The sequence below is a fragment of the Anolis sagrei genome, chromosome 1, assembly GCF_037176765.1.
Source record: "Anolis sagrei isolate rAnoSag1 chromosome 1, rAnoSag1.mat, whole genome shotgun sequence".
Classification (NCBI taxonomy): Eukaryota; Metazoa; Chordata; class Lepidosauria; order Squamata; family Dactyloidae; genus Anolis; species Anolis sagrei.
Window position 1 is genome coordinate 54,399,467 of NC_090021.1, and position 23,449 is coordinate 54,422,915.

The 23,449-nt window shown below is 40.9% G+C and overlaps 1 protein-coding gene across 2 annotated transcripts in view; it reads left to right on the forward strand.

The window, feature by feature from the left end:
- SMYD3 (SET and MYND domain containing 3) overlaps nucleotides 1–23,449 on the forward strand; it is a 446,381-nt gene that overhangs the window by 372,415 nt on the left and 50,517 nt on the right. For both annotated transcript variants that reach the window (XM_060753934.2, XM_060753935.2), the window contains 2 exons: nucleotides 1,149–1,236; nucleotides 6,216–6,390. In XM_060753934.2, the coding sequence (XP_060609917.2) occupies nucleotides 1,149–1,236; nucleotides 6,216–6,390 (263 nt within the window). The remainder of the gene's footprint in view (nucleotides 1–1,148; nucleotides 1,237–6,215; nucleotides 6,391–23,449) is intronic.

Below are 23,449 nucleotides of genomic sequence, written 5' to 3' on the forward strand. Positions count from 1 at the left end.
TCTTGCTCCAGTAAAAGAGGGACTAACCTCATGTAAGGAGAAGAAAAGGATCTGTCTATTATAGGGTATGTGAAGTGTCACACTGGTCCAGCTTCCCCCTCCCAAGGACCACAGCAGCTGCACTCTCTTCTCCCAATCAGAGATATTTGTATGTTTTCCACTTTGCCAGGGTGAACTGTGCCCCTGATTTCCACAAAAGGGAGGGACAAGTGTATTTTCTCTGCCAATATGTATTTCTCAATAGTACCTGCCTTCAAGATGAAATGTTACTTCCTGCAAAGTTTTGGATGTATACCTGGAGAGCATGTAGCATTTAACACATTGAAATTGTATTGCTGTAACCTATTAATATTTATCAAACAATATTAACACAAATATAATTGTTTAGAGTTTAGGTATCAAAGCTCATGTATTCACAAAGTGTGATACTAATGTAGCTCAAGAAAATACAACCGCTTCTTTCTTCTTCTTCTTTTTTTGTTTATGCGTTCAGTCACTTCCAACTCTTTGCAGTTGGTAAAAACAAGACCTGGAGCTGACTGTAGTTCAGATCACGAACTTCTTATTTAGAATCAGATTAAAGAGATCATGGAAAACTCACAGACCAGTTAGATATTATCTCACTTCTTTTATTAAAGCAAGATAAACATGGAAGCAGATGAAAATCTTATTCTGGCTTTTGAAAACAGATAATTTTTAAAGTTATTTTTAAAAGTGTAACTTATTTAAAAGTGCAGCTTATATAAAAGGAGAATTACCAACACTAGAGCTTCTAGGAGCTGCATTTCACCCATTTATTTAACCAGGGGAAAAATGGCCAGGCATTAGTTGGGGCCACAAGAACAACCTCAGGGCCCACAGGTATCTCTAGGACCACACTTTCCATGGCTCTAATTTGAAAGGTGCTATCTATTTGCATGCATATACAGTTTTCACATTCGCTTCAGTTGAATGTACATCACAATCAAAGTGATCTTGAAAAAGCGGTTGAAATCCGTCATTTTTCCAGTGTCCTGTCTATTCGAAGATTTTACTCTTAGTGTCATTCAGCTTCATATGTGCAAGGTTGTCTTTGTCTGTTTTTATCTCCTTCCCTCTCACTTTCTTTTTAATCCAATGCTCAACCTCTTTCATTTCTGTCGATACAGGATGCTGACATGCTGGCAGGGAATGAACAAGCTTGGAAAGCAGCCAAAGAAGTTATAAATAAAAAGGGAGCTCCGGAGTCACAAGAAGGTATCCTTTCCCTGTTGTGATCAGAAGTAAAGGGGTCTCCATTTGGAACCTGGGATTTACAGTGGCCAACAGGCTCTGCTTATTGGACACTTGGTTTACCTATTAACTATATATCCCACCATTCCATAAAATATGCCCAAGTTATCAGGTAACAGCAAAATTCACATTTAAATAGTATTGTAAGAAACAACACATCTCTAAATATGAAATGCAACTACAGGCAGTCCACGAGTTACAAACATCAGACTTACAAACAACTCATAGTTAATTAGGAGTGAGCCAACAGGAAGTGAGAAAAATCTGCCCCTAGGACAGAAAATTCACTCCTGAAAGCGTTTTTCATGGGGGAAAGGTGTCTACACTGAAGCTTTCTCACCAATCCTTGTTTCCACAACAAGCCATGTTTTTCAAAATCCAATTCTCAGAAAGTGAGGTGAAATCTGAATAGGGGCACAGGCATCACAAGGGTGTTAACCCTTCCCTATGCTATCCAAAGCTAGCTAGCGCTCTCTCTCTTTCTCTTTCTCTCTCTCTCTCTCTCTCTATATATATATATATGGAGTTACACTTTAAAATGTACTTGTTCTGGCTTATGAACAAATTCAACTTAAAAACCTACAGAACCTATTTTGTTTGTAACTAGGGGACTGCCTGTATCTAAAATTAACGGTCATTTTAAATATAGTTGAAATATATGTACGAAAATACAGTCATCAAGCAAATGAATGAATAATATTGACTTTCATAAATTATGGAAATCCTCTTACCCTTAAAATATCTCCACCACTTGTATCATTTCGTACATATACACACACGCACACACAGAAAGAACTTTGGCAGCCTTCCAGTTTATTACTTATCTGGGAGATCCATTGAATTCAGTGGAACATCTGAACAGAAGCATATGCGATTTAAAATTAGATATGTATAGGATTGCCCGTTTAAATGAATAAACTCCAATTTAACAAACTTCTTTTAGATCTTTCAGTTGTTTTTCTGTACAAAGTATGAATATCTCAATATTATGGAGTCTTGCCGTTCTTGCAATGCTTTTTCAGCTCTTACCTCTCATTCGTCAGTTTTTTCCTAGCCCGTTCTGTGTTGTGACCTGCTTTCCTTCTGACTCTTTTTCATTCCCTCTAAAGCCTTTGTCTTTCAGTTCATAGCCTGCTCTGCCTCATTCCTCTTATCCTTCATATGACTGTCTTCTTCTAAAATAGGTTATACTTTAAAGGTGTCTGTGAATCTCTTGTTTCTTTTCAATGACAGCTGGTGGTTTCCATGTCAGTGGGTTAGTGAGTGTGCTCTATGCTGTAGCTGAATATAAAGGAGCTATCCAAAGTGCTGAATCCTATCCATCAAACTGGTTCAATGCCTCAGGCAGCTCCTATAACGTTCAAGCTAAAACCCTTGAGTGGATTCTTCACTAACACTGATACAAACCAACAGAAACCACTATTTGATTTTTCAGCAAGATTGATCAGAAGCAGAAATTTGAGATCATGACTACAATGTACTGGAAGAGGGAGATTTTTTCCCTTTGTGCTGCAGCTAAATCCAGCTGTGTGTCCCAATCAGACTAGACCTCCTGAATCAGCTGCTAAATCATAAATGAAAACTTGTGTAGAACTCATTGACTCACAGGATTTTAAACTGGTGAAATTTTAAAATTTAATTTTAAATTTTTGAATGTTTACAGCTATTTTAACTGTTGTTTAAATATGATTGTTTAATTTGATGTTCGGCATCTAATGGTTGCCTATTGTAAAGCCACCCTGAGTCCCCCCTCGGGGGTAAGAAAGGCAGGGTACAAATACTTGAAATAAATAAATAAATAAATAGTTTGACACTACTTGGGACTAGCAGTGTGATCTAATCTAATATCCAACTCCCAGCTGCTATTCATCCAGAATATTTGCTCATTGAGCAAACTGTCAGTTTGGGCAGGGGGGCAATTTTCTTCAGGACTGTAGTAGGGGAACAATGGTTGATCCACTTCTTTAGACACCATAGTTTGATCCGAATTGCACTCCTCCCTGTGAGCTGCTTGCAAAGGAAACAACAGTAATTTTTAGTTCATTTCGTTATTGTCTTCTCATTAAGACTTCAGTTTCCATATGGAAATTATTCTGACCCTCTTTCTTTGATTTGTCCTCTTCCAAGCCATTGGCCTTTATTTTAAAGACAAGAATCAATGTGTTCACAAAGATTAAATAAAACAAAAATGCATATAAAACACGGAACAAAGCCATCTGCTCAATTTTCATTTAAAGCTTTGAAAAATAGAAATGAGTAATACATCTCAGGTAAAAGTACAGCACCTGACTGGTAACAAGCCAAAATGATTTTTCATCCTAAAAGCAGCTTTTGGAATGATGACACATGTACGGCTCGAGAGCAGTACATGTGAAAAAGATCTTGGAGTCCTTGTGGAGAACAAGTTAAACATGAGCCAACAATGTGATGCTGCAGCTAAAAAAGCCAATGGGATTTTGGCCAGAAATAGTATAATGTCTAAATCCAGTGAAGTCATGCTACCCCTCTATTCTGCCTTGGTTAGACCACATCTGGAATATTGTGTCCAATTCTGGGTACCACAACTGAAGAGAGATATTGACAAGCTGGAATATGTCCAGCGGAGGGCAACTAAAATGATCAAGGGTCTGGAGAACAAGCCCTAAGAGGAGTGACTTAAAGAGCTGGGCATGTTTAGCTTGCAGAAGAGAAAACTGAGAGGAGACATGATAGCCAAGTATAAATATGTGAAAGGAAGTCACAGGGAGGAGGGAGCAAGCTTGTTTTCTGCTGCCCTGGAGGCTAGGACAGGGAGCAATGGCTTCAAACTCCTGGAAAGGAGATACCTCCCGAACATTAGTAAGAACTTTCTGACTGTGAGAGCCATTCAGCAGTAGAACTCTCTATCCCAAAGTGTGGTGGAGGCTCCTTCTATGGAGGCTTTTAAACAGAGGATGGATGGCCATCTGTTGGGCGTGCTTTGAATGTGATTTTCCTGCTTCTTGGCAGGGGGTTGGACTGGATGGCCCATGAGTTCTCTTCCAACTCTATGATTCTATGACAGTTTTATATAAGAGGCTGCACACTGTTTTTTGTGCATTTAATTTTCTGAGCTTTTAGAATTTTGTGCAGTACAAAAGACGCAATAGCTGAGCTAATCAAGTTTAGATCAGAAGCTGCATTTCTGTCACTACAAATTTGTGTAATAGTTTCAAATTAATATTAATATCAGTATTAAACTGAAATATTTGAAGGCACTTAACACAAATGTTTGTTTAATATTAATGTTGTAGTAATATTAATGTTATAGTAATATTAATGTTATAGTAATACTAGAGTAATACACCCCCTCTCTCAACGTGCTTCTTGTATGCCTTCAAGGCAACTTGTGGCAAGTTCAATCATCTCATAGCATCTTCTGCCAAAATTTGTTTAGAGCTGGCCTTTGTCTTCCTCTAAGATGCCAAACTAGATGTGAAGTTGAAGATGAAATAGATTTCTAACTTCTGATTTTATTTTATTTTTACATGTCAGGAGCAACTTGAGAAACTGCCAGTCGCTTCTGGTGTGAGAGATTAGCTGTCTGCAAGGACGTTGCCCAGGGGATGCCTGGAAGCTTGATGTTTTACCATCCTTGTAGGAGGCTTCTCTCATGTCCCCACATGGGGAACTGGAACTGGAGCTGACAGAGGGAGCTCAGTCCGCTCTCCCCAGATTTGAACTGCTGACCTGTCAAGGGTTTTACCCACTGAGCCACAAGGAGCTTCTCCTGATAAATACATAAATAAACAAGCAAACAATCAATGGGTAGCAATGGCAAGAAAACAGTTAATTCTGTTCATTCTGCCTATCTTCTCCAAATTGCCCCTTGCCTGCTATTAGCTGTAGAAATAAAGATCTACAGTCATCTTATGGTGTCTGTTTTTCCTCCATGACTAGGAGTCATGCTGGGAGATTATTTGGACCTAATTAACCCTTTCTCTTTTGCTCTTATATAAAATGCTATCATCCCACAAACCACTTTTAGGATGCATTCCCATGTGTACACATACACACAATGGCAGAGACAGATTCTCACATCTTCAGTATTATAAATCATTTGACCCTAAGAAGATTTTTTTTCATTTAGCTTTCACCAATTGAATTTAAGGATCCCTATTGCAACAAATGAGTTTGCTAAATATTACAAATAAATTCACTGCTGTGTATAGGTTTCACACAGTGATTCTCTTTTTCGGCTTTGTGATTTCATAGTGCTATATTTCTCTTCTTCCTGTTATTTTCTTGCCCACTGAAGTATCATATAAACTGAGAATATCTGTGGCAGCCTGCAAGCAATATCTTTGCTAGTGAACATGATATAGACCCAAGTGGTTAACTATTATGTGAGTCTGATTCATTTTAACATGAAGATCTTTTGTCTCTCTCTTGTTAATGTAGTGAAGGAGCTTTTGAAATGTTTAATAATTGGATCATTGCAGTGCCTTTTATCGCCCTGATCACTAATCTAAAACCATTTATCTGTGAAACCCAAAGCAGTTTTTCTCCATCTTGGTCAATTAATGCTGGCCAAAACTCTTTTTAGTCAAAACTCTTTCATGAAAGAAATGATAATTGCATATCTATAGATGATTTTTAATTTTGTATAGACCTTGAAGCAGGAGAAAGTATGCTAGAAACAGATAGCTTAATTTTAAAAAATAATGATACCGGCAGCCAAGAATTAATTGTAGCTTGAATTATCTTAGCTTTATATTATTAAATTAAAATATTCTCCCATCAACTTTTTTGTGCTTTACTAGTAAATGCAGGGCCTCCTATGTTGGAGCTTGTGAACTCTATGTAGAAATATAATGTTTTGTAGATAAAATACTTGATGTGGTACTGCCTGTGATAACTTAACATTTGTTTTGGCTTTTTTAAATTTATCACATGAATCTATCCTTAACCTTAAGAAATGTCAGAATGGGAAGAAGTTCTGAAGACATGTGAGACATTACTAAAAAACAATGAAGCCAAGCTCCCTGATACAAACATCTACCAAATGAAAATGCTTGATCTTGCCATGGACGCCTGCATAAACCTTGGCCTTTTGGAGGAAGCCCTGCATTATGGTCACAGAACTGTGGAGCCTTACAGGTAAGAGCTCAAACTGCATTGATTGATTTACAAGGATCATTTTCAACAGAGGTGCACTCTGCTGCTTCTGCATGGTGTCAGCCAAGAAGAGTAGAGGGTTTTGCAAGGGGTATTTTTCATAACGAACATTGAGGCAAAGAAACACCTCTGCAGATACAGACTTTGCATATATGTGAAACTACTGACAGTAGTCAACCCTATTGCAGTGAAGGACTTTTGGCCCCAGAAAACCATAGAATATGCTAGTGGATATAGAGGAGTGGTTCCCAACCTTTTTTTGATCAGGGACCACTTGAACAGGGATCACTCTCCAAAATTAGTACCAAAAGTGTTATGAATCAGTTTTTGGTCAACTTTAGATTTGATTTGGTTATTTGAGGTGCTGATTCAGAAAATTGCATTGGGTAGACCACATCAGCTCTAGTTTCTGATACAGAACATATGCCATGCAGTAGTTGCCATCTGCTCACCCACAGAAAACAGCAGTACTTCCCTTAGATCCAATCAGAGGGAAATATTCAGAAGTGATGTTAAGCATTTTTTTGTTTACTTTGGCACTATAAGAGAGTTTCATGAGACACTATAAGAAAGTTTCATGAGTTTCACGAGGCAATGGTGTAATAAGGTTGAGGCTGAAGACAATATTTTCATTCTTGGGGACCACTGGTGGTCCCCGGACCACAGGTTGGGAACCACTTATCTAGAGAATGCCTAAGGAGGACATAGTTTGTCGACGTGACATAACCGTGGATACTCCTCCTGCAGAAGCAGGGGTTTAATATATATATCAAACCTAGTTGCTATTTGCAAAAGCTCATTTTGTTGTTGATGATTATTACTGTCTACTAAACTTATGGCATCCCTATCAACAAAGACCTTGGGGTTATCAACTGCCCTGCTCAGGTCTTGTAGATTCAACTTTCTATATATCCTGTGTAGCAAAATTATTGTATTATTGTATAAAACAGAATAATACATTCTCCTCTACAAACATATCAGACTCTTAATATCCATAGGGGAGGGCTTTCTCTCAGTTCCACCACCACTGCAGGCTTGTTTGGTGAGGACATGAGAAAGAAAGCCTCCCCTCTCTCTGGAATACCTTTCCCCAAAAGCCACCCTGGCCTCCTCCCTGATTTCCTCTTGACAGCTAGCAAAAGCCTTTGCATTCAAGCAGACTTTGTAGGAGCAATTGCTTACAGGAATATTTCTCATGAAAGAGGAGGAGTGCTTTCTTTGCAAACTTTTTAAAGCGATCTAAAAGCTGTCATTTTAATATGATGGTTTTTACTTTCAAATTTAAATCTTAATGTTAGGTTTTGGGGGAGGGGAAAAGAGTTCTCTTGAGCCCCAGTCCAAAAAGAAGGCAACATACAAAGGAAATACATAAAGTAAAAATATTTTTTAAAAATAGAAATTCCTATGAAGTGTTTACATACATCTAGAAAAAAAGCTTCTAGAAGAAGAGAATCAAGTGGGTTGGTGTGGCTTGAATCTGCTGACATTCTGTAAGCGGTTGGTTGGTAATGCATGGCGATCTTTTTCCAGCAGCATGTTCAGCCCCTTTTTCACCCAAACCACTTATGGTATGTAGGCAAACGGTGAACTCCTTGTTTTAACACTTTTGTGCAAATGGCTAGCATCTTCCTGTCCTCACTGATGTTGAATTGAGCATTATTTGCCATATTTTGGAACTTCTGTGACTAGTGTGTACCCCTCTAGATACTGTTAGACAACTACTCCCATCATCCTTGACAAAGGCTGAGGCTAGACAGTCTAATGCAGTGGTTCTCAACTTGTAGGTTCCCAGGTGTTTTGGCCTACAACTCGCAGAAATCCCAGCCAGTTTAACAGCTGTTAGGATTTCTGGGAGTTGAAGGCTAAAACATCTGGGGACCCACAGGTTGAGAACCACTGATCTAATGGGAACTGAAAGACACTTTTTCCCTCTTTGACATATGCTTTCATGGAGAGCTTTGGAACGGGTTTCATATTACTGTTCAATAACTGCTATAGTCTCAGGTAGATTTTTATGAGACATGTTCTATGTTCTGTCCTTATGGTACTTCCTGTTACTACTCTTGTGTGTCTAATTAATTTTGACTGATATGTTTTGAACAAGAGATAAGGCTTCTTCCTTTGAAATAGATAGCAATTATATGGAAGGATAATATGTGTGGGAAGGTGATCAAAGAAGAATCTGCAGGGTTTTTAAAAATGTTCATACAAATGCATTTTATAAAATAAATAAAATAGAATTAGAGTGATAGGCAAGCTCAGAAGTCATATCTTCAGTGCAGCTCTTTCTATCTGTTTACACGTGGAAGGGCAGTTTAATCTTCATAGAATTATGCTACGTTGTGATTTACATTTTGTGGGGATACAGTTCTAGAAGTTGTGGAGATACACTAATCTGTACACAATAGCAAAACCTATTTAAACAAAGGACATCCAAACCAAGAATATCATAGAATCATGCTGGGGGACCTAAAAATGCCTGAAGAAGGCATGGACAAATAAAACCATGGATATAGATCCAGCAGATACAGGAGTTGTACTGCTTGTTTGGTGGTAAATGTGGCTGTAGCAGGGGTTAGCATTACTGACATTGATTGTTGAGATGGATATTTCCTCTGACACTAAAGGATTTCATATTGAGGAGGCAGCAAGCTTGTTTTTTGCTGTGCTAGATACTAGGACATGGAGCAATGGATTCAAATTGCAGGGGGGCAAAATCTACCTAAATATTAGGAAGAAAGCCCTGACTGTAAGAACTGTTTGGCAATGGAATATACTGCCTTGGAGAGTGGTGGAGTCTCCTTCTCTGGAGGTGCTTCAGAAATATTTTTTCCCGCATGTCTGGGAGGTGGACTGGATGGCCCTAGTGGTCTCCTCTAACTCTGTAATTCTATGGTTCAATACAATTATTATGACAAGTAGCCACTGATAGCCTTTTCTCTTATGTGCCTTCAGTTTGACTTATGCTTATCTCATCCTATTCATTTCTTGCTAGATTTATTCAGAGGAGGGGTTGCCATTGCAAACTCTATCTTCCATTGGCTTTCTCTAATGCTAACAGAATGTGACATGGGTTTCCATGACCTAATGGGTATTCAACCCCCAGTCTCCATGAGTCCAGTGCCCGCAACCTCTATGCAGCACTAGCTCTACTGATAACCTTTCCTTCCAGAAATTGTCTAATTTCACTCACTGTTGGAAACAGGGCAATAATTACACAAAATGACTGCCACCTTTTGAATTTATTCCCTTTCCTTACAGTCTCTTTTCTGTGGCATTTCTTTTACCCTTTAACCTGCAAAGACAGTGCTTCCGGCCAAGCAAACGGCTATTCCAAAGGGGTTGCAACAGAAAGCTATTGTAATTATATCAGTCATTTTTAATATCTCTTTCCATGTTTGCTTAGTGATGTGTAACGTACTGCTGGACTGCTGATTACAGCCACGTTAATTCCTCTTCTGCTTCCCGCAGCTACCACCCCCTGTTTGTACACACAAGTGGCCCATTCTGTTAAAATGCCTGTGATGGACTGTTTCTGGCATGGGAAGGTTGCTGACCTCCTTCGTGCCTTGGAGATGGTGCTGTTAGTCACATCAGGTGCAAAATCATTTCCTGAGGAGAGGCAATTTCTGTCCAAGGTTTTTTTTTCCAGTTTCAAGCCATCACTACAAGGTTTGACGTACCTGACAAAAAAGCTTTCCAGTTTCTCATTACAAGAAGTTGCGCCTGAAGCAGCAGGATATCAAATCCTGGGAAATCTGTTGGGGTACATTGAATTTCTCCAGTTGAATCAATCTACTGCTTGACTGCTCCTGCAGTTCCATTACAGCTATCTATTTTCCTTTTCACAGTTCTAGGAGGAAAAAAATATTCATATTTGTTATCTGTAGGGAATAACCAGAACAATGACCCAGCCAGACAAACAGGACCTGGTATGTCCACTTTTAAAGAAAGGTCCAAGGAATCAGTCTGAAACCATTTTAACTTAAGGGACCTTATTTAAGGTGTGCATTTCCATTATGTGAACAGGAGAGTTGACAGCGACAAGTCTACTAAGTGCAGGTTTTGAAAATGTGTTTCCATTGCAATTGTTCCTAGGTTTTTATTGAGCAAACCTATTAGCCAAACCTAGTAACTTTCTAAAGGATTAACTAAAGGATTAGTAAAACTTACATATTGGTTTGGTTCATTCCAATAAATTGACAAATGGGTGATAAATCTCTTTAAACTCAAAAATGGAGGTTCATTTTCTTGATTTAAAGAAATTAGAATTTCTTTTTAAAAGTCACATGCATAAGAACATGCAGTCCCCGAGTTACAAACATCAGATTTACAAGCAACTCATAGTTAAGAACGGAGGTGAGGAGGTGAGAGAAATCTACCTCTAGCAAGGGAAATTTACTCTTGAAAGGGTTTTCATTGACAAAAGATGTCTCAATTGAAGGTTTCTCACCAATCCTTGTTTCCATAACAAGCCACATTTTCCAAAATTCAATTACTACAGAGAAAGAAAGTAATTTGAAATCTTCTGAACAGGGGCACAGACAGCCAAACAAACACCACAGGGTTGTTAACCCTTCCTTATGCTACCCAGAGCATGTATGTACGAATATCTGGAGTTTAACTGTACCTGTTCCAACTTATATATGAATTCAACTTAAGAACAAACCTATAGAACCTATCTTGTTTGGGTTGTTGTGAATTTTCCAGGCTGTATGGCCATGTTCCAGAAGCATTCTCTCCTGATGTTTTGCCTGCATCTATGGCAGACATCCTCAGAGGTTGTGAGGTTTCTTGGAACCTACAGAACCTATCTTGTTTGTAACTTGGGGACTACCTGGCTTCAGAATACCATAAAAAGTTTTTATCAGAACTTTGAAACATTACGTATTTAGACTGCTGCTCCCAGAACATGGCTGGTCATGTTGGCTGAAGCATTCTGGAAGTTGTTTTTCAGTAAGTAACCTTTCCAAGCTGTGAGATCCATCACTGTTAAATACGCACCTGCTGTGAGTGATGTATGGATTTACTGCACACAGTTCCTTGAGAAACCTTCTCATATCCTTAGTGCTATTGACAAGTTTCCTCTAAGCAACTCTGATTATCTAGCTGTTGTCTTAACAAAACAATGAACCAGATAGGCCTTTGGGGTTTCCCAACACGATTCTTTCTGTGTTCTTACTTTGCGAACTTTGACTCTGCTGTGGCATTCACTACAGCCTAGAAAAAGTAAGTTGGCACAGAAGGCAGCAGTTTCCTGTTGTAAAATATGGGAAGGAAGTAATGCCACTGTTACTCTGAGGGAAGTAGTAGTACTACTACTCTGTTCCGCTTTGGTCAGACCTGGAATATTGTATGTGTCGAGAGGAGGGTGATCAAAATGATCAATTAGTTGGAAACCAAGCTCTAGTGGAACAGCTTGGAGAGGAACCAAGTGGAACAGCTTGGAGATCTGTATATGTTTTGTTTGGAGAACAGAAGACTGAGTGGGGGGGGGGGGGGCATGATAGCCATGTTTAAATATTTGAAAGGGTGTCATATTGAAGATAGAGCAGGCTTGTTTTATGCTATTCTGGAGCAATAGATTCAAATTGCAGGAAAACGGATTCCACTCAAACTTTAGGAGAAAAAATCCTGACATTAAGAGTTTTTGACAGTGAACTATACTGCCTTGATGTGTAGTGGAGTTTTATCATTTGGAGAAGACTGGATGGCCATCTGTGGGGTGTGTTTTGAGTGTGTGTTCCTTCATGGCAGCTGGTTGAACTGGATGGCCCTTGTAATCTATTCCACCTCTATGATTCTATGAATTTAAAATGACTTCAAGCCCCTAGAAATGTTGCCATTGTGTAGAGTTAAATGGAAATGATAGTAGTCAGTACTCTGTTAGTGTAGTGGTAGCTCTTCCTCAGGTTGCAGTTTGCATGTAACAATAGCTTCTCAAGGAATAAAGTCAAAGCCCAGGTGTAAATTCACTGCCCCACTGAAATGGGAACCACTGTTGGGTTGTTGCAGGTTTTTCGGGCTATATGGCCATGTTCTAGAAGCATTCTCTCCTGACATTTTGCCTGCATCTGTGGCAAGCATCCTCAGAGGTTGTGAGGTCTCATAACCTTGCAACCTCTGAGGATGCTTGCCGTAGATGCAGGTGAAACATCAGGAGAGAATGCTTCTAAAACATGGCCATATAGCCTGAAAAACCTACAACAACCCAGTGATTCCAGTCATGAAAGCCTTCGACAATATACTCATGTGTTTTTATCCATGTTAAGGTCGAGTCTAAATGAAGGAAGTCTACAAGTTGAGGAACATGAATATAGTCCCAATTAAGCCATGTTGCATTCCTTTGAAGTTAATAACCCTTGATTCCAGTGGAACTTAGTTAGGTATTCCTTTCTTGGAAAAGCACCTCTTGACCTCATTAGCTGCAAATTGCTCACATCGAACTTGAAGTGGGATGCTACCTCTATTCTCAATTTACTGGGGCTGCCTGATATATGGAAATCAGGGAATTGTAGAAACCACTACTACTGCTTAACAACCTAGAAATACCCCTGAGACCATTTGTAGATAGAGAATAGAAGCACCTATTAGCTGCTAAACAGTGAATCTTTGTACTGTTTTGGAGGAAGGCAAGGTCAGTGCGCTCGAATATTGTTTGCTTTGCTTTAATGGTGTTGTTTTTGATTGGTTACAATAAATCTTAGAGGTTCTATAAACACATTGATGATGAAATAAAGCAAGAGAAAAACCTGAAGCATTTCTATTAAGGTCACATTTTAAAAATATTTAGGTATTTTGCTTAAAATGAAAACCTTTAAATTGATAACTTACTAAATATTTTGGATTGCATGCAGACCTGGGCTATATCCACATGTGGAATAATGACCATTTGACACCATATTAACTGCCATGGCTCAATTCTAATGTATTCTGACATTTCTAATTTTATGAGATATCTACCCATCTCTGTGTTTATCCCATAAGTTTCAGCATTCCCTTTATATCTCAAATAAATAAACTATATCGTTCAAGAATCACAAGCCTTTTCTTTTGTAATGTTTCTAAACAGAAAATCACAGAGCTAAATCCAATGCAAACCTCAACAAGAGAAGATCTTTAAAATCAGCTATAATGGATTTTGATTCTCTTAAGGCATACATTTTAAATGGTTTAACTACGTAGCCTTTTCTGCCATTTTAAATTGGTGAGATATTGCATAGTTTTTATTAGATTTAAATGAGTTGGTTGTTTTTGAATATGTAATTAATCTAATCTTTTTATACTATTTTAATTATATGCTACCCTGAGATCTCTAAGTAGATGTCAGAATAGAAATATTTGCATTAATCTGTAAACCATATAATCAATTATCATAAATAATGACTAATGAGTAAATTATTTCGGCGGGTCTAATCTAGCTAGGACAATGGACTTTATCCCACACTGCCCTCCCCGCTCCCATTCCTAAATACTTAGAATCCATTGAGGGTACCATTTATGGTGGAACCATTCCCACAATGCAGGGGGACTTCCTATCAACTCCATCATGCTTTATTAGTGAAATTCTGAAACAGTCCAAGAAAAGGGAGGGCGGAGAAGATGGTCAGAGATCATCTTTTGGACTCAGGAACTGGGATATAACTGAAAAAAACACTCAAAAACTCATGAGATAGGAGCTATCAGATTTGCCCGGATTGAATCGCTTCAGTGATGGGTAGTGAGAGGCATTCCTCTGGGTGGTCTCTTACCAAGCATTGACATTAAAATTTAAGGTAATAATTCGAAATACCAGCATTTCAAAATACCTTTGTTTTTCCTGTCCGTACTGCTAGCTTCTCGGACTTCTGCAATGGAAAGTACCAAGAAGCCTGGTATTCCCAGAGTGCTATCTCTTTAAACCAGTGCCTTTGTTCTACTGCGGAGCAGCAGGATGGGAGGTGGGGAGAAACTGATATCTCCAGAGATTTTTCCCCCAAGGTTTTCTTTTTCTTAAAAATGGAGGGGATATGAAACTGCACTTGCTGGTGTGGTAAATCTGAAAATGGATTATTTCTGGAGAAAAGGCAAAAAGCCTCTCTGGGCCCCTTAGGGGAGAGGGGGTGAGATATAAATAAAGTTTTATACACAACAAGATTAGTACACAGCAAACAAGATCACTATGCTGGCTTTTGTATTCAATCACACGTCAGATATTTCCCAAGTGTCTAAGACTGTGTAATGTATTGGTGAATAATTCATACAGATCCTAGTAGGGTGACCTTTTGCAGCTGATGGATGGTAATTTTGTCAACGCCAATTGTTTTTAAGTGCAGGCCAAGGTCTTTAGGCATGCATTGTGTTGATCACCACTGGGACCACCTTCACTGGCTTGTGCCAGAGTCTTTGCAGTTTGATCTTTAAATCCCCATATCGTGTAAGCTTTTCCAGTTGCTTCTTGTCAATTCTGTTGTCACCTGAAATTGCAACATCAATGACCCATACTTTGTTTTTTCCCCACTATAGTGAGGTCAGGAGTGTTGTGCTCTAAAACTCAACAATCAGAAGTCCCAGAGTAGTTTGACATGTTCATTTTCTGTAACTTTTTCAGGCTTGTGATCCTGAAAAAGTTGGTTTAATTATTGTTATTATTATTCTGACACAAAAACACAGTATGTCACAGCAAATGAGATATATATGCTGGATTTCATATCACAAAATCACACTTCCCAAGCATATTATTATTATTATTAAGAACAACAACACATAAGTTATTATTATTATTATTATTATTATTATTAAGAACAACACATGATAAGGAATGGCAAGCATAACTATGTGCTTTGTAACTCTACAAGACTAAATGCCACGCTAATATGACCCCCCCCCCCCATGGGATAGAGTCCTAACTGTGGCCTAAAACCAATTGTTAGAGCTAACTATAGTAGATCTATTGAATCAGTGACTAAAGTGTAAGTCTATACTTAGTTAAATCCGTTTGTTTAAATGGGCCCACTGTATTAGCCATAGGATTTGTGACATTGAATTTAGCCCATATGCCTGGAGTGGGACCCATGCAGCCTTCCAGATTCCCGGTATTCTCATTGTTGGCTCTAAAGATTAGGGTTGCTTTGTGTGTGTTATTTAAGAGAAATATCCTTTTAATCTCTGTCTAGAGTCTGACGATATGATTGTTAAGTGAACATGTATAAGCCTCACTGCATCTGTCTATCTAGAGTCTGGCTGTATAGTTAAAAAGACAAATTAAATCTGTTGCAGGTTAGTTCTATAATCTATCATACTATTTAATATGGTAGGCCACCCATACAGGCATAGCCCAGGTCCCCGTGGCCTTCTTGTCTCTACTTAACACAATGTAAGTGCAGAGGGTAAGTGTGGCAGTGGTAAAAGAAGTCGGCAGAGAATGAGGCCAGTGACCCATAGTTAAAATTAATAGACTTTCCCCTTCCTTGATATTATTTCTTCAGATACTGGTGGCATGGACTATTATCAGTATGGGGTACTACTATGAGATGATTGCTTTAAGAGTCTCATATTTTTGGAGTGGAGAGACATCCCTGCATAGAGCTTGGACTACTGGGCATTTCATACAGATGTACTTTATTTCACCGAAAAAGAAAGCAGCAAGGGAAAATGTAACGCCTTCTCCTCACTTGTGCCCCCCGAATGACTTGGATTGCCATCCCCATCATCCCTGCCCACCACCCACACTGGCTTGTCAAGACTGACTAGGGAGTCACAGAAATACAAATAGCAAAAACACTCTTTTTTCAGTTTACATAGTTATAGTAGATAGTCCATGTGTGAGAAAGAGGTTTACAGAAACTGCCACAATTTTTCAGATAAACAGACAAAAAAAAAATCCACACACAGGGCAACACACTGTACTGAGAACTAGACATGCTCTCTGACCACAGGATGCCATTAAAAGAATAGGGGATAGAAATCCATTGCAGAAAAGAAACGGGAGATTTGGCTGACTGGCTTGCTGAAGTTTTGTTATAGTTTTGTTTTATTCTTATATTAAACTAGCTGTCCCCTGCCACATGTTGCTGAGGCCCAGTCTGTGTATATGTGTTTTATGTGTGTGTATATGTGTATATATGTGGTTTTGTGCATGCATTGTAATGTATTTTATTTTGCTTTTAAAGTCTCTACCACTGTGTTTTTCAGTGTTTTTATGAGTGATGGTCACTCGTTGGCTTGATAGGTGTATTGTGTCCAAATTTGGTGTCAACTCGCCCAGTGGTTTTTGAGTTGTGTTAATCCCACAAATGAATATTACATTTTATTTATATAGATTCTATCCTGCCTTTTTAAATTTTGAGATTTAAGAAAAACTGGAAGAGATATAAAACATACAAAACATCAGTAAACATGTATCGTCGAAGGCTTTCATGGCTGGAATCACTGGGTTGTTGTAGTTTTGTTCAGTCTATATGGCCATGTTCTAGAGGCATTCTCTTTCGACGTTTCGCCTGCATCTATGGCAAGCATCCTCAGAGTTTGTGATCTCACAATCTCTGAGGATGCTTGCCATAGATGCAGGTGAAACGTCAGGAGAGAATGCCTCTAGAACATGGCCATATAGCCCAAAAAAACCTGCAACAACATTGATAAAAACATTAAAATTTACTGTAAAGCAATTAAACGATCCTATAACATTAAAACCACTTAAAATTAATTAAAAGACAAGAGAGACAATAGTATGGAAGGAGGTCATAGCACATCTGTCATCCATCACATACCAAAGAAAAAGTGGCAAAATCTAGCATATTCCTGTTGGTGATGCCTCATACTGTATGCCAGAGTGCTGAACAGGGTGCGCTCTGGCACCACAAGATGCAGAGCTAATCTTAAGAAATGGGGCTACAAAGTCGAGTCCATGACATACAAGTGCAGAGAAGAGCCAACCACAGACCCACTTACTACAAAGCAACCTGAGCCCTGCCATATGCACAATGGAGGACCTTCTCACAGCGACACCAGAGGCACTCCAAGTCGCCAGCTTGTGGTCAAAGGACATTTAGCCTAATACCAATTTTTTAACTGTAGAATCACAGAATCATAGAGTTGGAAGAGACCTTGTAGGTCATCCAGACCAACCACCTGCCAAGAAGCAGGAAAATCTCATTCAAAGCACCCCCGACAGATGACCATCCAACTCTGTTTAAAAGCCTCCAAAGAAAGAGCCTCCACCACAGTCCGGGGCAGAAAGTTCCACTGTTTCGTTTGTGTTTAAAATACACTATAATTGCACCCTCAACTCACTTCTGACACAATAAATAAAAATAAATACTATATATGTGGAATAAAAGGCAAGATTGCGCTAGTAAATTGTCATCTGAGCCAACGCTGATACACTGCCAACTGCCAGCACTTTATATGAGCCAACGCTATTAAGTCTTCCAACTACCAGCACTGTATTTGATCTATTGCTGCCAAATTTTCCAACTGTTAGCACTTTATAGGGGCCAATTGCTGCTAAGTTATACAACGATCAGCACTTTAACCAACAACTTGCACTTTAACCCTGTATAATTAAGGTTATTAAGTGACCACCATAGCAATTCAGTCTCTGATAACGCGTTATTGTATGCACCTTAACAGTTCTTTATGCACTTTAACAGCTTCAGACTAAATTTTTAGCACTTTAAGACCTAGCAATTTAAAATCTACTGCTACTTGAAGCCTAACATCCTACCTCAACCCTGTATCAACTCTGTTCCCCAATGTCAGCATTCCTCCCTTGGGTTCTGCTTACTGTTACTGGTGGACTGGGAGGACAATAGAGGGTGGAACGGGTGGGGGGACCCTGGAATTAGCATTCCAGGAATAGAAAAGAATCGGACTGAGACTGAGTGGCAAAAGCAAATAATCTGGTACAAATCATGGGTTGAAACTACGAACTCCAAGTGCAATATGGTAGAAGAAGGGTATTCCATTGGCCGGGGGGCCCCCATAGAGTCCGTGGCGGGGAGGGGGAGATACGGGAAAGGGAGACCATTAATTCGGCTAATTCGGCCTAGAAATAGTAAAAATCTAACAACCCAAATTCGGCCTAGGGAAAGAAGGAAAAAAAACTTAATCACCTTTAATCGGTCTCCTGACTTGGTAAGTGGGTGTACCCAGGTTGGCAGTCCCTCTGGGTTGAAGATGGTGCTGTTGAACGCCAGATCTGTCAACGGCAAAACATCTGTCATCCAAGATTTAATCTTGGAGGAGCGGGCAGATCTGGCGTGCATTACGGAGACCTGGCTGGATGAAGCTGGAGGAGTTAATTTGACCCAGCTTTGTCCGCCAGGATTCTCCGTACAGTACCAGTCGAGACCTGGGGGGCGGGGAGGCGGAGTTGCGGTGGTCTACAAAAATTCTATCCCTCTGACCAGAGGCCCCATTCCACAGTCAACCAACTTCGAGTGTGTCCACCTGAGGGTGGGCGACCGGGACAGAATAGGGATTCTGTTAGTGTACCGCCCACCTCGCTGCACTACGGTCTCCCTACCTGAGCTAGCGGGGGTGGTCTCGAGCCTGGCATTGGAGTCTCAACGGCTTCTTGTGCTGGGGGACTTCAATGTACATGCCGAGACTACCCTAGGAGGAGCGGCTCAGGACTTCATGTCATCCATGGCAACCATGGGGCTGTCCCAACAAGTATCTGGCCCCACCCACTGTGCGGGACACACATTAGATCTGGTTTTCTGTCAGGGATGGGAGCAAGGTGGCGGTGTTGAGGAGTTATCCACCTCTCCGTTGCCATGGACCGACCACTATCTGGTCAGATTTAGACTCACCACACCTTCCAACCTCTGCAGAGGTGGGGGACCCATTAAGATGGTCCGCCCCAAGAGGCTTATGGATCCGAACGGATTCCTGACGGCTCTTGGGGATTTTCCTGCTACCTCGGTTGGTGATCCTGTTGAAGCCCTGGTGTCTCTCTGGAATGGGGAGATGACTAGGGCCATAAACACGATTGCTCCGGAACGTCCCCTCTCAAGTAGCCGAGCTAAACCAGCACCTTGGTTCAACGAGGAGCTGGCAGCGATGAAGCGAAGGAAGAGGAGACTAGAGCGCGTGTGGCGTTCGGACCCGAGCGAGTTAAATCGAACACGGTTTGTTGCCCTATTAAGGGCATACGCCGTGGCAATAAAGGCGGCAAAGAAAGCTTTCTTTGCGGCCAATATTGCGTCCGCAAAGAACCGTCCGGCGGAGTTGTTTCGAGTTGTCAGAGGGCTATTGAACCCCACCATTCCGGATGGGAACCCTGACAACTCGACAGCCCGCTGTGAAGCATTTGCTCGGTTCTTTGCGGACAAAGTCGCTTTGATCCGCTCTGGCCTGGATACCACGTTAACGGCAGTCTCTGAGGATGTAACACGAGCATCTGCTTGTCCTATTTTGATGGATTCATTTCAATTGGTGAAACCCGAGGATGTGGACAAGATACTTGGAGGAATGAGAGCTACCACATGCATCCTAGACCCCTGCCCATCCTGGCTTCTAAAGGAGGCCAGAGGGGGATTGGCCGAGTGGGTGGAGGTGGTGGTTAATGCCTCCCTTCGGGAAGGCAATATTCCAGCCAGCTTAAAACAAGCTGTAATAAAACCGCTGTTGAAAAAACCATCACTAGACCCCACTCAATTCGTCAACTATCGGCCTGTTTCCAATCTTCCCTTTTTGAGCAAAGTCCTGGAACGTGTGGTGGCCTCACAACTCCAGGTATTCTTGGTAGACACGGATTATCTGGATCCGGCACAGTCTGGCTTTAGGCCGGGACATGGTACCGAGACAGCCCTGGTCGCCTTAGTGGATGATCTCCGCAGGGAGCTCGACAGGGGGAGTGTGTCCCTGTTGGTCCTGCTGGATCTCTCAGCGGCCTTCGATACCGTCGACCACGGTATCCTTCTGGGACGCCTCGCGGGAATGGGCCTTGGTGGCACTGTTTTACAGTGGCTCAGGTCCTTCCTAGAGGATCGTACCCAGAAGGTGTTGATGGGGGACAGCTGCTCTTCCCCACAACCATTGTCTTGTGGGGTCCCGCAGGGCTCAATACTGTCCCCCATGTTGTTTAACATCTACATGAAGCCGTTGGGAGAGATCATCCGGAGTTTCGGGGTGCGGTGTTATCTGTACGCAGATGATGTCCAACTCTGTCACTCCTTTCCACCTACTTCTAAGGAGGCTGTTCAGGTCCTGAACCGGTGCTTGGCTGCTGTGTCGGACTGGATGAGGGTGAACAAATTGAAGTTGAATCCAGACAAGACAGAGGCACTCCTGGTCAGTCGAAAGGCCGAACGGGGCATAGGGTTACAGCCTGTGTTGGACGGGGTTACACTCCCCCTGAAGACGCAGGTTCGCAGCTTGGGTGTGACCCTGGATTCATCGCTGAGCCTGGAGCCCCAGGTCTCAGCGGTGGCCAGGGGAGCATTTGCACAGCTCCGGCTCGTGCGCCAGCTGCCACCGTACCTCGGGAAGTCGGACTTGGCCACGGTAGTCCACGCTCTGGTCACATCCCGTATAGATTACTGCAACGCGCTCTACGTGGGGCTGCCCTTGAAGACTGCCCGGAAGCTCCAGATGGTCCAGCGCTCGGCAGCCAGGTTGCTAACAGGAGCAGCTCTCAGGGAGCATACCACTCCTCTGTTGAGCCAGCTCCACTGGCTGCCAATTCCCTACCGGGCACAGTTCAAGGTGCTGGCATTAGCCTACAAAGCCCTAAACGGTTCCGGCCCCACCTACCTCTCCGAACGCATCTCCTCCTACGAACCGACACGGACATTAAGATCGTCCGGGGAGGCCCTACTCTCGGTTCCGCCTGCGTCACAGGCACGGCTGGCGGGAACGAGAGACAGGGCCTTCTCGGTGGTGGCCCCTCGGTTATGGAATGCCCTACCAAGCGACATCAGACAGGCCCCTTCGCTGCTGGCATTTAGGAAGAAGCTCAAAACCTGGCTTTTTGAGCAAGCGTTTGGCTAATCAGCGCAATTGCACACAGAATGACGGTAAACTGAACATAGGAACGGCATAAGGATATGAGACTGGATCTTGTTTGTGATCGAGGCATTGTATGAATGTTGTGTGGTTGCTGTTGTGTATGCTATGTTTTAATTGTTATGGTTGTGGTAATTAATACTGTGTAAACCGCATTGAGTCACCTAATATAGGTTGAGAAACGCGGTATAGAAATAAAGCAAATAAATAAATAAATAAATAAAGATGCTTCTTAAAGTAGATGCTTCTTAAAGTGCTTTGTAGCCTGTAAATCTGCAGTTGGGACTGGATTAATAACTGCTTTTGGACATTCAACTGATGTGCTTAAAATGTACTGTTTTGAGCAAGGTAAAAACCATTAATTATTGCAAAAGAGTCTTTTCTGGATTTGTGGCCTTAATTTGCCTTTAAGACCTTCTTCGTCATTAAATTGCTTTTAAGATGTTGTAGCTTCACATATCTGCAGAGATCTCACACAGACTTTAAGACATGCATTTAAAAAAATATTCATGGTTCTTATTCTTTTCCTAGCATGCTTCATTGCAACAAAGATCATCAGAGCAGGGCATATTACCACTAGATGCTGCTAGTGTTTAAAAATGCATGTTTTTAGAGTCAATTGGCAGTCCCTATGGAGGCTCCCAAGAATGCCAAAATTAGGAGTTGCCTAAAATTACTGGCAAGAAGATGACCAGTTTAGAGAAGAAGCTTCCCTTTTAACTGTTACAGCTCAGTTATATGTACATTTTATTTCAGATGTGTAGCCAGGCGTAGCACTTAAAAATGGCGGCTTGCTTGGATTTTGTATTTATGCCCTTCCTAATCTGTTCAGATATGATGATGATGATGATGATGATGATGATGATGATGATGATGATAAAACTGTATTTGTATTCTGCCCTATCTCCCCAAGGGGAGGAATCAGGGCGGATATTGTTTCGGTGTATCTGATGTCTCTAAGATGCACTGGCTTCAAAACAACATGGGAGGCAGCAATGGAAGCTGGGGAAATAACCCCCAAATGCCACAATTGCTGTTCCACTGATGAAAGCTTTCACAAGATCAAACAACCTTTCATGAGCAAAGCGACATCAATTAACTACAATCCGTATCTTAAAGACTTCAAAATGACAGAAGTGTGTTTTTCTGAACTTTTATCATTTACATAGCCATGTTATTAGTCCCGGTCCTCTTTCTTTAAACAAGGAGTCTTCTTGAAATAATTTGTGGTTCTTAATTATGATTATAAATCTTCACTCGTTTAATTCTCACATGGAAGAATGCATAATTGTAGCAGTCTTTCTTCCCACTGTGTAAAATACAAAGAATTTTAGACAAATTTTCAACCACTATACCACCTTCAGGGTTGTTTTCCAGAAGATTTGTGCAAAAATGGCTGTGCTTTTTACTGTACAGAAACTGGATTTTGTGCCATTTTCTGCATTGTTTGCTGCACAAAATTTACATTTTTTGTGCATTTTGTGTAAATAAATGTTTCTAAAAAGAATCCCAAAATGCAAAAGATCTTATATTTGTTCCACATTATTTTATGTATTTATTTTTATCCTGCTTTTCTCCCATGGGACTCAAAGCAGTGAACCATGGTTAAAACAACAGAAATTGCATAACACAAAGGCAAAAATAAAACAGATAAATAACATGTTACATAAACCATATACAACAAACTTAATATATAGAGCATGTACCACTAAAGTTCCCTGGGCCTCAGGCCACTAAGGTCATCCATAAAAAGTTATATTAAAAATCCTAATGCTCCGCTTCATTGTCAGGTCTGACATATCCTTCATATATATGTCATAACTGTAGCAGCCTGGCCATGTCCTCTTATGGGTTTCCAGAAAAGGCCTGCTTTCACAGAAAGATTTTGACATGTGCGAGAAAGGCCAATAGAGAGGGGGAGGGAGTTCCAGAGCCATGGGGCCATCACCAAGAAGGGCCTCTCTCATATTCCCACCAAACGCACTTGTAATGGTGATGGGACTGAGAGAAGGGCCTCTCCTGATGATCTCAGGGCTCGTGTGGGCTAGTA